Here is a 15655-nt window from a genome sequence, read left to right as displayed (position 1 = left end):
CTCTTAAAAATAAAATAAAATTTTTTTCAGTTCAAAATTTCAACTTTAAAAGGCTTCTATCATCTTCCTGCTCTACGCAACAGCATCTTTATACTTTCTAGGGGTTTTTTGCCATGCTTTCAATCACCATGTTTCTCAAAACGACATTTGAGAGCTGTATCTACTATCTTCTCTGACAAAGTAGGTGCTAAATGCCAGAGAATCATATATGATAAGAAAACCCACAAGGATTCTGAATCTTGAAATATAAATATACCATTAAAAATTCAACTGCATTATCACATTCCCTTTGGTTGATGGGGGAAAAAAAATCTTTCTAATGCTGAAAAAAAATGGGTTCTCCATTTGTTCCACAAATAGCAGCAGCAAAACTGAAACCAACTTTGAACAAACAGAGCAGGGGCCACAAAGTAAACGAAGTAATGTTTATGCTTTTCTCTACTGCAATTAGTCCTCCCAATGAAGTCTGAGACGGGGATTCGCATTCCCATTTTTTGAGAACAAATGAGAATTAAGAGGTTACCATGCAGGCTCACACCAATGACTGGCAGAGGCAAAAGTCAAACAAGGTCAAACTCTAGAATCTACTTCCTACTGTCAATACGTTATCTTTTTTTTTTTTTTTAAAGATTTATTGTTTATCTGAGAGAGGGAAAGGGAGAGAACATCAAGCAGACTCTGCACTTGGCAGGGAGCTCAAAGTGGGGCTCAATCTCATACTGAAATCACAACCTGAACCTAAATCAAGAGTCAGACGCTTAACTGAGCCACCCAGAAGCCCCACGTTCTATTAACTTAACATCAACACAGCGCCTTCAGAAAGGTATGGCATGGCTAACACAACTTTCAGGCTACCATACTGTAACATGAACAACATTACTTTGGAAATAAAGCAGCCAGTTTTGGGGGGGGGGGCGGCACTTTTCCTGCTAGGAAACCGGAAAAAAAACCCATTAGTTTGGGCCTAGGCACACTCCACTGCTGACTGGCTTGTGTTCTGATTTTGGCTGTGCCTCTTCCCTCCTCTTCAAAACATCTTAAATATTTAAACACCCAACTCTCTCCAACATCAAACACCCCAAAATGCTGAGATGAAAAGGGAAATGTTAAAAATGTTAATAATAAATCAAGAGTTCTATCAGTTTAAAGTGCTTTCCCAAATAAGACTGTATAGAATGAATTACACTGTCTGCAAACTCTCCAAGTATTGTTGGCAGAAAATTAATATTCTCAGATGTGTAGATTAAGGTTTTTTTCATCAAATCTTGGAAGTCTGGGGGAAATTTTTTCCCAAATATTTTCCTGCTGCCTTTGAAAAAGCAAACTGCCACACTGGGGAGAGGACCACGTGGCAGGCAGTGGGTAACCTCCGTGAGCTGAGAGCACCCCTGCTGGCAGTTTGCAAGAAAACAGGCACCTGGGCCCCACTCCTGTAAGGATCAGAACTCGGCCGAGCAGCAGTCAGCCAGAAGAGACCAGGTCTCATGTGAGACCCAAAACCCAGGCAACACCTTGATTTCCATGTGTTGAGACCTTAAGCAGAGGACCCAGAGACCATGTACCAGATTCCCGAATCACAGAAATTACAACATAATAAATGTGTGCAGTTTCAAGCTACTCTGTCTGTGTTGATTTGGTTTCCGAAAGAAGACTAATACCAGAGGTCAAAACAGGGGGCCTCCAACACTGTGGTTTTGAAAATGATGGCTTCAATGTGCTACTTAAAATGAGATCATTTCTCTCTGGACATTTATCATTCATTAATTCAGTGAAAATATTTATTAAATGTCTACTCTGTCCCAACGGTATTATGCTCAGTGCTGAGTGAGTGTAGAGGGTGAGTGAAAACACGAAGGTGGAGGCGGCACTGGGAGCAGCAGGTCCAGCCCTAGGCCTGAAGATCCTAAACATGTAGGCTGGAACCAAGAGAATTAGTGGCAACCAGGTCACACGACACTGACAGTCTGTATGTCTTGAGTTTCAACCCCAGGGCAGTGGTCTCACACAATGGATTCTCAACTCTGTGCCTTAAAAATCAGCCAAGTGTTTTGGGTGAGACCCAAAACACCGTCCATATTTTATATCAATTAAGTCAAATTACCTGAGGGAGAGCCCAGGAATTGAGGTTGATTTCAACTGTGGCCAGGCCTGAGAACTACTGATATAATAAATCTGTCCAAATATTCTGAAGAGGATTACTGTCCCAGAACCTGGGTTTGAACTCAGTCTGAAGGTGAGGTGTTAAGCAGTCCTCAAGCTGGGAAAAGGGAAGAAGTGAGAGCAGGCAACAGAGGTGGAATACCAATGGAGCCCAGGCTTTATGAAGTAGCACTATATGATCCAAAATGACTAAAGTGTTGAAGATCAAACAATAAATGAACCATGTGATTTCTGGCAATAAACTTAGTATCTTAACCATATCTGACTTAAGCTAGTATTAAAATGAGTTGAGTGTATTGGAGTCCAAGGCAAAGTAACTCAAGGAAAAAAGTTCCTGTATCAGCCTGTTTAGAAAAGTTAGGAAAATAAATTCTAGTTCAAATTTCTAATGTGCATGTCCTGAGAAAATGGACATTATGAAGCAAGTGAGCTGTTCCCACAAAGGCCCTAATCATGGTAATGTGTAAGTCTAGAGTATGTTTCAGCATTGCAGGAGGGAATATTTAAGTAACATTCAGTTACAAAAGGAACACACATAGACACACGCATACATACACTTACGTGTTATGACTAAAGATAGAAAGCTGTCCTGAAGGCTTTTGTATTTATTGGCCTATCTTGCGATTGTGAAAATTACCACAGAAGTATCTGTTTTTGACTTATAAACCAACCAAATCATTCAACCATCTCCTACTGTTCCTCCCTAATCCAACACTGGCTTAATGGCAAAATTAAAGGTTGCCAGTGAAATGCTCTTTTGAGGACAATTCTGAATGAGTGCTTGAATAAGATTTGCCCTTGTTCCTTTGACCTTGGACAGCTTAGTTTATTAATATACGGTGGACAGAGGACTTACATGACCTGTGACCCTTCCAAAGAAACCTTTCAGAGAACTCTTCTGTTGTCTTTGGACTCCATTAAAGGAGGAGATAAGTGTTCACCTGCATTTGGAAGACCACCACTCCTGCTAGCTGTTGCGTGGAATCCTCCTTTCCTTCTTCCCTGCCTGGACCCATGTGGTCCACATAATTAACTCTGCTGAAGGCCAAAGGACTCCACTGGTCAGGCTAAATATGGAAGGAGTGTGGCACAGAAGAAACAAAGCAAGGCTCGTGATTATACACATAGAACCAAAGTCAAGTACTTTCAGTATGAAAGCAGAACTGAGGAAGCTGGTTTTTAAAGAGTACTTTACAAAGGCTACTCAAGTTTCCAAATAAAAGAATGATGGCTGCATGTGAAACTCAAGCACAGAAGGACATGGACAGGCAGAGAGGAAGAGAAACAGATACAAGAACTTACACTTGCTGTGTGCTTACAACTTGTCAGGAATTGACAAAATGTTTCACATGTAATAATTAATCTCTGTAAGGGTTCTGAGGTGAGTAATACCTAGTAAGAGAAATGGTACTCTGTGTACTATTATAAGTCCCTGTGTACTATGACATTACTTCACTGTACACCCTTCAATGTGTCACTTCTGAAGAAAGTAGCCAATACTTCTCTTCTCCTGATAAAACAAATCTAACAAAATGACACCTTGGTGCCCGGGGGGCTCCAAAATCTGAATTCTACCTCCCCATTCATTCAGCCCCTCCCATGTCAAAGACAGGGTGTTCCAAATGTGGTATATAATCCCAAGTTGTTTGTTCTCCTTAAACTCAGGAATTCATATCCTAGCGAACTTTTAGCCACATTTTGCTGTGAGACCAGGTAGCATTAGATTTTTCAAGTCTGTCCTCAAAGTCCACGTCTTGAAACTGATGTATGGAAAACCAATGGCCTTACGAGACACTGAACTACTAGTGCTTTCACATATGAAAAGGACAAAACTGATGTCTACAGAAAGCATGAACCCATCATACAGGATTTCTGATTTTCATTTTGATGTCAGAAGCCTGGGAGGAGGTGGAACTGGAGAGAGGAGATAAGAGCAAGAGCAAAGTCTGGTTTTCATAGAAAAGAAGTGAGAAAGGATTCCTGTGTAAGTATGTGGGGGTGGTTTGCAAGTTTCTAGGTACACTTCTTTTCCTAACACATGCCTAAGAACAGTCTGTATTTAAAGGTGCACTTTGAGCTCTCTTGGACATACCTTTCTCACGTCTGAACTCTTTGGTTCTGTCGTCCAGGTTATAATTCTAGAAACAGCAAGCCTCGTCTCACTAGAGTTTACAAAATCTGTTGGATCCATCTGCCGAGCGAGGGACTCAATGTACTTCAGGATTGCAACTTTGACCTGAAAGATCCAATAATTACAAACATCAAGCACACTTTATGAACCTTTGAATAGAATTCTTATCAAAGAAAAAGGGGCGCCTGGGTGGCTCAGTGGGTTGAGCCGCTGCCTTTAGCTCGGGTCATGATCTCAGGGTCCTGGGATCGAGTCCCGCATCGGGCTCTCTGCTCAGCAGGGAGTCTGCTTCCTCCTCTCTCTCTGCCTGCCTCTGCCTGCTTGTGATCTCTCTCTGTCAAATAAATAAATAAAATCTTAAAAAAAGAAAAAAAAAAAGGATTCTGATCAAAGAAAAATAAATACTCTTGAGGGGACACCTCCTTTCTCCTGGATTTATGTTCCCCCAAGGGAGCGGTGTCCACCAGGGATGAAAGCATGAAATGATTGACAGGTAAGTTTGTGAACAGGGCAAGTGCTCTACAGGTCAATCCTCTTCAGTTTTAGACTGAAGGCACGCTCTGCTCCTTCCCTATATGGCAAAACACCTGTAAGGCATGAGCCCCCGCGGGCAGGTTGCGGGATTTCCAGCTCTGCCAATGACTGGGAAGTATTTAGCTTTGTGTTTTACACATCCTTGGCCATGCCTAACAAGGGAGCATTTTCAGCGATCAAGCTGATATTCTGCCCTAATTTCTCCACCGATGCTTCAATGGGTTTGTACCTTTGGAGAAGAGGGTTATCATTCACTGGGCCTATCCTAAAACCCCCACAAAAGTTAATGATTAAAGAACAGATGACTTACGTGACCTCATTCAAACCAAAACAAACCCTCCCTCAAATTCTGTCTCGTTACAGTGATGATTTTCCAATATATGTAACAATTAATTTTCATGTGTTAGAAAGTTAATATTGAAAACATTCTAGTAAGATACCTTATTTCAACACATCAGAGCTTTCTAGTTTGAATACTGTGAAAAACAGTAATAATGCCCAAATGTTGGTAGGATGTGGAATAGCTGGTGCTCCGATTATACTGCTGGTAGGAATATAATATGGTACAACCATTTTCACAGTTTAAAATAAAGTTAAACATGTCCCTACTCAATAACCCAACAACTTTATTCCTAGGTATTCAACCAAGAGAAATGGAAACACATTCCCAAATAGCTGTACAAGGATGCTCACGACAGCCAAATAGGAGTCAAAAACAAAAAAGTACATTTTAAGCAAATTTGACTTCTAGAGGTTGAACTGTAATCACAAATAGTTACCAACCTTGAGGTTAGGAGTTTGAGTTTGATCCACAATAAATCTCATCAAAATGTTAAACTGTTGATCAAACGGAAAGGAGTCCCTAGGTTTAAGAGAAGAAAAAAAGTGCTCAGTTTTAAAGAAAGATCTATTACAAAAAGTAATGCAAAACCGCATCAGTAATGAAAATATACCATTAGAGATGAGTCTAATTTATATAAAGGCAAGCTTGACCTTAGTTGACTAAGTTTACTAACTATACTTTTCATTTTATAGATATACTACAGTAATACACATTATATGGAAAATTCACTCTTGCTGAAAGTCCCCAGACACATAGTGTTATGCTCACTTTGAGTTATGCTACTTTGAAAATTAAGGTCAAGCAATAAACTAAGGAAGAGATTCCTACCTGACCTCTAAGGGATCTGCTCATCTTCTCTCTGGCCACCTTTCTGAATATTGCTTCATGATAACCACTTCCAATGCCCAAATCTGGATCTGCATCCTGAGTGAGCTGCTTACCACTGCTCATCACACTGTCCTCCTTGGTCCCACTGGGCAACTGCTTATGGTCTCTATTCTGTGGGGTCCCACAGCGGAGTGCCTGTGGGAGACCCACCAAGGGAATGAACTCCCCATCCAGCTACAATATGTACGCGGAAGCCAGGGCCTGCAGAAGCCCTTCTCCTGCTCCACTTCTGGCCTGTTCCTAAGCTCACTTCCTGTAGCCTCTTCACATCTTCAACACAACTGAGAACCCTGAGGGCTCCTGGCTCATGAAAGTCTGTGCTCTCTCCCTTCAAGTACTGCAATTCTTAGTATTAGTTTAAAAGTGCATAAATGGTGTATATGTGGGAAAATGCAGACACATCTTCCACACTAACAAGAAAGACTATATAAAGCAAACTTCTATTACAATGGGGGCTGAGTGAATGCACTGCTTTCTTTGGGCTCTCTGACTCATATTGCCTATAAATTAGGGAAACAAGGCTGACAAAGCACACACAAAACGCCTCTCTTTTCTTCTGCAGCAAGGGGAGAATGGAGAATCCACTGAAGTATAAACTAGTGTTTCATCAGGAAATGCGCCCATGGTTAGGCACGGCCAAAGGAAAGGGAACTGGCAGATCCCAGTCAAGCCTATTACCTCAGGAACCGATCAGAGGCAGCATGGAGACCCCTACCCCACCCTCACACACTCCCCCGCCCCCACCCGCCCCGGTACTCAAGGACTGATCCTAAATATGCTTAAACAGCTAGGCATCTCAGCTGCTGGGGAAATGGGAATGATGAAGGTGTTCTAGAGACTTAGAATCTACCCGGAAAAGGATTCTTTTTTTTTTTTTTTTAAGATTTTATTTATTTATTTGACAGACAAGAGATCACAAGTAGGCAGAGAAGCAGGCAGAGAGAGAGGAGGAAGCAGGTTCCCTGCCCAGTAGGGAGCCGGATGCAGGGCTTGATCCCAGGACCCTGGGATCATGACCCAAGAGGAAGGCAGAGGCTTTAACCCACTGAGCCACCCAGGCGCCCCCCAGAAGAGGATTCTTAAAGGGAAGAGGCATCCAGGAAAATAACAAGAGATTTTTCCTTAATCACCAAAGTTTAGGAGTAAAATCTTAACATTCCTGCCATCCCTAAAACTCTGAATGCTTTTGCCATTCATAAATTCATCTACATTAAGGAAGCAACCTTTAGGCCAAGTCTGGCTCACAAATGTTTTATATGGCTTTCAGAGTGTCATTAAAAAACAAAACAAAAAAACAAACAAAAAACCTCAAATGTGTTGCCTTAATGCACATTTTTTTTTTCTTTTAAGATTTTATTTATTTGAGAGAGAGAGAGAGCATGAGAGGGGAGAAGGTCAGAGGGAGACGTAGACTCCCCATGGAGCTGGGAGCCTGATGTGGGGACTTGACCTGAAGGCAGTCACTTAACCAACTGAGCCACCCAGGTGCCCCATTAATCCACATTTCTGACCTTTCTTGAGAAATCTGATACCACTGGGCCCACGCATCACCATCCCTCCTGTCTACTTCACCCCGTTATTATCAGCTGATCAGCCTCGCCCTGGCTGAACCTTTACAAACCCACTGATATGCTGGTATATAGGTAAGTTCCCTAATTCCACTAAACTTACTCAACCAAGGGAGGGATGGCATTTGAAAGGCTTACTGTAAATACAGTATATTAAACTGAGCTCAGTAAAAAATCAAAAGAGAGCTATTTGGATAATAAAATTCTGTAGCAGCACAGATGATACAGATCTACAGGGTCAGGCACCAAAAGAAAACAGCTCATGTCAGAGTGCAGAAGAACAAATCCAAGTTTGCAGTCACAGACCTCTAATAGATGCATGCATGGGGATGACAGCAGGTGAGTGTGTGCTCCTGCAGCGGAGGGAGCCAGAGAGGAAAGGAAAAGCACAAAGACTATCCACACCATCCTACAGAAGAGGAAGACGCCTGCCCACAGACCAGCCTACAGTCAGAGGAATGGACAACGGAGCCACAACCAGCAGTCCTGGATTCTGGCCCCCAGCCTGCCACTAACACGAAGTGTGGCCCAGGCAAGTCAGGTCAAGTCCGTTTCCTCATTAATAAGATGAGGAAGGGTCCTTCCATTTTGGAAATTTCATGATATGCAGTCATCGCCTGGTAGGTAGTAACTGGGTTGTACAAAGGCTCCCGTACTGATGGTAATTACCTGCTCTGGAGTCATTTGTTTACTCATTTAAACATTCACTGATCTGATACATGACCTTCCATCTCCTACCAAATCACAATGAAAAGCTTACAGCCAAGTATCTTCTGAGGTCATTTAAGCTCTAATACTTTTACGTTGAGGACCTGCAACTGTGGAGATAACAGATTGGAGGTCGCTCAACAATGACAGCGCAGTTTTTCCCACGTCTCTGAGTCTCTGCAGAACTTCTCTCTTTCTTCATAACAGCCAGAGAGTTACAACTGCTGTGTTAGCAATCTCCAAGCCACTGAACACTAAGAGAGAATATACCCAGACAAAAGGGACCTCACCTGTGCTAGAAAATTTCTAGTGTGACTTGGAAGAAGTTGAAGTATTAAAAAGGCTAGAGTCTTCAGAAGGATGTAAATAAATACTCAAATGTCTTTCAAAGAGAAGGGAATCCGTTTGCAAGTCTTGATAATATTTGTTTTTAGTTTGTCTTGAGTGTTCACAAAAACGATACCAGCTCAACAAGGATATGGGTATTTCATCTCATGTAATGCAGGAACATTTCAACAAATAAGTTAATAAGTGAATGTGGAAATTGTGTCAGATAGTGCTTATTTAAGCAGATGACAAAACCATGGGTAACACCTATGAGAGTCTTGTAACATCAGCATGGTCTGGCCCATGTGGAGAGACATTTTCCAGAAGATGATGTCCAAATGGCCAACAAATACATGAACTGCTCAACATCACTATGAGGGAATGCCAAGCAGAACCACAAGGAGGTATCACCTCATACCTCCTTAGCAACTGTCAAAAAGATAAGAAGAACAAGTGTTGGCGAGGGCGTGGAAAAAAGGGAACCCTTCTGCACTGTGGGTGAGAATGTCAATTGGTGCAGCCACTACAGAAAATAGTTCAGATTCCTCAAAAATTAAAAATAGAAACATCATATGGTCCAGTAACTGCACTTTTGGGTATATATCCAAAGGGAATGAAACCACTATCTCGAAGAGATAACTGACCTCATGGTCACTGTAGCATTATTTACAAAAGCCAAGATATAAAACAACCTAAGTGTCTGTCAACGGAAGAATGGATTAAAAAAAAAAAAACGCACAAAAAACACAAGAAATATTATTTGGTCATAAAAAAGAAAACTGCTGCCATTCGTAACAACATGGATAGCCCCTAAGGGCATTATGCTAAGTGAAATAAGCCAGACAGAGAAAAGCAAATAATGTATGACCTGACTTATACATGTATTCCTGGGCTACCCTCCTACCCCACAAAAGCAAATTCCACAGAGGCAGAGTAGAATGGTGATTGCCAGGGCATATGGGGTGGGGAAAATGGAGAGATGTTGGTTAAGGGATACAAGCTTCCAGTTTCAACACGAATAAGCTCTGGGGATCTAAAGTACAGAATGGTGATTTCAGTTAACAATACTGTATCATATACTTGAAAGTTGGTAAGAGAATAGATCTGAAAGTTCTTACCACTACTAGAATAAAAAAACGGCAATTATGTGAGATGAAGGAAGTGTTAAGTAATGTTATAATCATTTAGCAATATATACACGTTTTCAAATCGTCAGGTTTATATACTTCAAACTTACACAACATTATATGAGTTATACTCAATATTTGAGTTATATCTCATGATATAATACTATATAATATACATAATATAATATACATGACAATATTTGAGTTATATTTCAAAAGCTGGAGGAAAAAAACGGTCTAGCCCCTAAAATCTTACCTGGTTACATCTAGAGCCTTCTGAACCTTTGCCTGCACAGATCCAAGTAAGTCTGCTCCCATTTTCTTAAGTAATTGTGTGAGAAGAACAAAAAGCCAGTCTTGCAAGTCATCCTTATGAATTATTATAAAATCCACAAGAGTCTCCAAAAACATACTGAAAACCTAGGCACAAATGAAAACCAAATGTTTCATATGTGTAATTCATAATTTCCTCCAAAGTCTTCATTAAAAATGGACTGGTCATATAGAGAAGACAAATATATTAAAAAAAATAATAAAGGAAAAAGGATCGGAACTTACTCTCTGTTGTGAATTCCACAGCAAACCAGGCCATGCAACAAAACAAACTCCATGTTAGTCCACAGTGCATTAATAGCCATTTCATGCAGTTTCTTAAAAGACCTAGAAAAGACTACACACTGATACTGATACTCTTCCCTCCCTCAATATGCCTTCAAAATTCAATACTGAGAGAAATTAACTTTGCTGAAAGTTATTTGTTTAATCCTGGAGGCCTCTCTTCCTTCCATCCTTCCTTCATCTTAAAAAAATTTAAAAAGTCTTTTTAACCATAATTCTGTACTATTACTGTCCATTATCTAGCATTCAACAAGTAATGCTACAAGATGAGGGAGGGAAAAAACTTTGTGCATTGTAGATTTTGAGGTAGTCCAATTCAGATACCATAAAGTAATACAATATAAAAAGATATTATTAAAGTCATTATAGTCTTTATTAAAAATTATGGCTTAGAATAAAAAAGATACAGTCCACATAATTCTCACGTTGCTGTGCGATAATTAATGCTGAATAAGGTGAGATAAGAGTCCACAGGGGACTATCCTCGAGCCAATTTCAGAGAGGTTAGCAGCACTGTGTCCCCTACTTGGCTAATGAGTCATGCTCTACTGGGACAAGGGAGCCATTATACACCTACTCCGTTGTAGCACAGCAACTGTTAACCACCAGGGGTCTCCCGTGAGACAGCTCAGAAAAAAACTCATGAGCCCCTGCTATGGGATTCCTGGCTTAGCTCCAAGGCAGCTAGCAAATATTAACTAAACTGAGACCTCCAAACTCACTGTACAAGAGCCTTCTGATGGAAACAAATTTCCTTCTTTATCCTCACATTCTGGTTCTGAATCAGCAATCTAGAGGTGACAGGTAACAGAAATTTCATCAATGTCCCATACCTAACATCCCTTATGCTCTAACTCTTATGAATCGTATGCTTAAAATCTTCCCTTTGGTGTGGTGGGGGGGACCCAATATAGGGCCCAAACCCACGACCCTGTGCTCAAGACTTAATCCAAGAACAAGAGTCAGACATTCAACTGACTGAGGCACCGGGGCGCCCCAGTCTTCCTGCTTTTAAACACTATCTTAAGAGAAAAATCATGGTAATTGTATCTTTGTATCTGTGTGGCCCTAGAACTCAACCTTTCTTGGATTCTACTTATGGTGTTAATGTTAACCTTGCTGTGAGGTTCATCACAGGAATTTTAAGACATGCTTCAAGACCAGTATCTAGAACTGTAGCCTCTCACCAACCCCCGCCCCACAGAAAAAAAGGACCCCCCCAACTCATTCTCCCAGGCTTCTATGTGCATCTCAAAGAACAGGGGTAACGTGTTGTTTGCTGTGTCCCTAGCCCAGAGCAAGTACTCAGTGAGTGCTGAATGACTGGATGGAACATGTCTGATGACTCTAATAAGAAAGACAGGGCAGGAAAGGAACAGAGGTCACAATAACTGGCTGGCCATGACAGGTCTCCTTCTCCCCATAAGACTTACAAGAGACCATTTTTATTAGGAAAACTGTGGTCTGAGATCGTGAAATCCTGCACTGTCAAGCACATGAGATTTGTTTATACTGACTTAAAAGTTCTCCCAATTTTTGTACTTCTGTTTCTGTCCTTTACCCATCCTTTAAACTTGCCCAATAAACTAATTCCTCCCATTTTCTTTCTCTAAAAACATCCAACTAGGATTCCTCCAAAACTAACTGTATTTGTTTCAAATTCAGACTGCAAGCAAGCTTCTGGAAAGGGTCACTCTCTTGGCACCACTTCTAGAAAGGGTCTGGGTCATAGTCAGGGGTGTTTTCCTCCCAGCAGGGACCCCTCCTGGGTGCTCTCTTTGCGCCCCAGGCATGTGGACGTCAGCCAGGTGGCCACCATCCAGCAAGTTCTTGAGGAGAGCAAAATTCTATTTGGAGAAGTAGCTTAACCTGGTTTTTCAATAAATCTATTACATAAATGCTTCTATTTTTCTATCTTGTCCTATATAGACAAATTCTACATAGGATACAAAAAAAATTATATACTTGACTATCTTCTTCACTTCTATTAAGTTAAAAAAAAAAAAAGGCACTGCATTAGAATATGTTGTTTTATTCTACCCAAAAGCATCTGAATATGACTACATCTGATTCTTTCCATTAACTCTTTTTTCCCCCATTATGTCTTAAAACAAACTTTATTTAGCTTATTTGCTCCATGTTTTAAGGACATCTGAAGTTCCCACAAAGTCATTCTTAAAAGATACAATGTAAACTACTGCAGAAACTGGTGTTAAATCTGTAAGGTCTACACTGCGCTGTGGGGAATTATCTCTCATTCTTAAGTAGTATTATTATACGGCTCACGTGGGCATGCAGGGGGAGGGGTGGGCAGGCACGAGTCCCAGACTCACCTTGCTGTGAGGGTCAGCAAACATTCGGGTGAAGATCTCACACAGTCTTTTTAATTCTACTCGACTAGAAGAAATAAAATGGAAATTAATAAATGAACTTAGAATTTAATGATGAGTCAGCACTGAGATTAGCAAGAGCTTTTTTAGAACTAATTTTTATGTAGCGAATCTTTTTTCACAAATGAATCATTTTATTTAATTCACAATGAAATTAAGTACAAATATAAAACCATGACAGTTTGACTCTCAACTTAAAATGAGGCAACAGAATCTCAGAGAGTGACTACCAGAGTTCACACACACGGCAGTGGCAAAGCCTGGAGCTAAATACCACTCATCTCATTTGAGGTCTGTTTTCCACCTGCCATAGGTGAACGGTAATGGGATAAAGTGTAGGAAAAGCATCTGCTTTGGAGTCAGCAGAGACCTTGATTTTAATATCAGTTTTGCTACAAACTACTCAGTTGTATTTAGATGCGTATCAAACAAATGGCCACAGGGAGGATTAAAGGAGGGAATGCTGCATTCCTACAACTGCTAAGACCCAGCAAACATTCATTTCCTCTTAGTGCCCTTTTGCCATTCTGACCCTTACTAGGCTATACTATTGCATTCCATTTTTCCTTTAAGGCTTGAGTAAGTGTCATCACCTCTTCCCCAAATCAACCCTGAGTAATCAGACGAGACAGTTGGTTCAATGATCCTTTAACATTATTTTAATTTTATTTTTTAAAAGATTTTATTTATCTGACAGAGATCACAAGCAGGCAGAGAGGCAGGCAGAGAGAGAGGAGAAAGGGGTCTCCCTGCGGAGGAGAAAGCCCGATGTGGGGCTCGAGCCCAGGGCCCTGGGATCATGACCTGAGCTGATGGCAGAGGCTTTAACCCATTGAGCCACCCAGGCGCTCCTCTTTAACATTATTTTAAGATTTTATTTATTTGACAGAGCGCACGTGCACAAGCAGAGGGAGCAGTAAGCTTCCCGCTGATCAGGGAGCCTGATGCAGCCCTCGATCCCAGGACCCTGAGATCATGACCTGAGCTAAAGGCAGATGCTTAACCAACCGAGCCACCGAGGCATCCCGATCCTTTAATATTATTAATAATGAGATCTAGTTAGACCAGTGCCAATCAACAGATTTCTAGAGACTATTCAATGGATACTCAGTGAACACTAAAAAAAATCAAGAAACTGGGATCACCAGAATAAAGCAGAGTCTTAAGGAATAATCATCTCAACGAACCATCGTCTTTTTATTTTTAATCCTCATTTTGTTTCTAACAGCTCATTAGAGTGTCAGAAGCTATGTGCATTTCAGAAGGCACACAACAAAACTTCTCTTTTCTTTTTTTTTTTTTTTAAAGATTTTATTTATTTATTTGACAGACAGAGATCACAAGTAGGCAGAGAGGCAGGCAGAGAGAGGGAGGAGGAAGCAGGCTCCCTGCTAAGCAGAGAGCCCGATGTGGGGCTCGATCCCAGGACCCTGGGATCATGACCTGAGCCGAAGGCAGAGGCTTTAACCCACTGAGCTACCCAGGCGCCCCACAACAAAACTTCTCAAGACTTCTCGGGGGGGATCGGCGTTCAACAGGTACGAACAGGGCATGATGGAGTGGGAAGGACTGGGCAGGCACACTTACGACACAGGGATCCACTAGTCAAGGTTCACTTGGCTGTGCAGAGCCTATCTGTGACCATAAACTGATCCACTCTCACAAGTTATCTAAGAAAAATTCTCCAAAGACTATAATATCCATTATTTCAGGGATTCTAACATACTGGATTTTTCACATTTTCACATCTCTGTAATTTTGAGATTCATCTTATAATCAAAGACATGTTAGTACTGCCATGGTTTAATAAGTAGCATTTCTTCTTAGAGGGACATAAAATAGCAGTGTGTCAACGGTCCCTCAGATTTGATGAAATATGATACTTTTTTAGTATGTGTGATACAGGCTCATTTTAGAAAATTTGTGAAATATAGAACCAAAGAAAAAAGCAAACTAATCAACTCTAGTAATAACACTGGTACTACTTAAAAGTACTCCATTTTAGGGGCAACTGGGTGGCTCAGTGGGTTAAAGCCTCTGCCTTCGGCTCAGGTCACGTTCCCAGGGTCCTGGGATCGAGCCCCACATCGGGCTCTCTGCTCAGCAGGGAGCCTGCTTCCTCCTCTCTCTCCCTCTGCCTGCCTCTCTGCCTACTTGTGATCTCTACCTGTCAAATAAATAAATAAAGTCTTTAAAAAAAAAAAAAAAGTACTCCATTTTACCCACAACTCCAAAATATAATGAGCAATACCAACCTGTGAATTGTTTTATTTTCTCCCTAACTTGCACACTGTACCAAGACTTCTCAAACACCACCTACCAGATAAATGTGAACTGCGGATAACCAAATGTTTTAAACCTAATAGAGCATTTGCCAACTATTTCTAAGTCTCTGGAATGCCAAGACCACATCTTAGTCATCTTAGCACCCACAGTGCCTGCCCCTGTGCCTGGAACTGTGAGGGCTCCAGGAATGACAGGGACTCTGCATCAACCACAGCTGAGTGTAATATAGGACCTTAAAACTTGGCTCACAGCCTTGGCCTCTCATCCTCACCTCAGTGTTCTTTGGCTCTTCAGTAAGTTCTGCAGGCCTAGGAGCCCTTCTTTCCTTTCTGACCAGTTGGAACTGGCACAGTGGTTGAGAACTTCTGCCACGTCCTCGGTCTGCCGCAGATAATGGGGAATGCCACCGTTCCTGGAGCCATACGAGCGCTCAGAGCAAACACTTGAGGCGTCGCTGTTGGCGTCGTCATCAGAGTACATCCCATACGGCTCGTACCTCCTCCTCACAGGCTTCTTCTGTCAGGTGCAACGAAGGTGGGGGTGACGGAGGAAGACACGGGAAGGTGAGATGACTG

At 41.5% G+C, this 15655-nt stretch overlaps 1 protein-coding gene across 9 annotated transcripts in view; it reads right to left on the bottom strand.

Moving 5' to 3' along the window:
• CLASP1 (cytoplasmic linker associated protein 1) overlaps window positions 1–15655 on the bottom strand; it is a 263959-nt gene that overhangs the window by 45845 nt on the left and 202459 nt on the right. For 6 of the 9 annotated variants that reach the window (XM_082689813.1, XM_082689809.1, XM_082689811.1 and 3 more), the window contains 5 exons: window positions 15352–15596; window positions 12738–12801; window positions 10043–10206; window positions 5609–5687; window positions 4253–4396 (listed from right to left, as the gene is read on the bottom strand). In XM_082689813.1, coding sequence (XP_082545939.1) covers window positions 4253–4396; window positions 5609–5687; window positions 10043–10206; window positions 12738–12801; window positions 15352–15596 — 696 coding nt within the window. Of the gene's footprint in view, window positions 1–4252; window positions 4397–5608; window positions 5688–10042; window positions 10207–11126; window positions 11196–12737; window positions 12802–15351; window positions 15597–15655 lie in introns of all 9 variants that reach the window. The other 3 variants (XM_082689808.1, XM_082689815.1, XM_082689816.1) reach the window with 1 other exon arrangement.

Source organism: Mustela nivalis (genome assembly GCF_964662115.1).
Source record: "Mustela nivalis genome assembly, chromosome: 11".
NCBI lineage: Eukaryota > Metazoa > Chordata > Mammalia > Carnivora > Mustelidae > Mustela > Mustela nivalis.
This window is presented reverse-complemented; position numbering and strand designations above follow the sequence as displayed.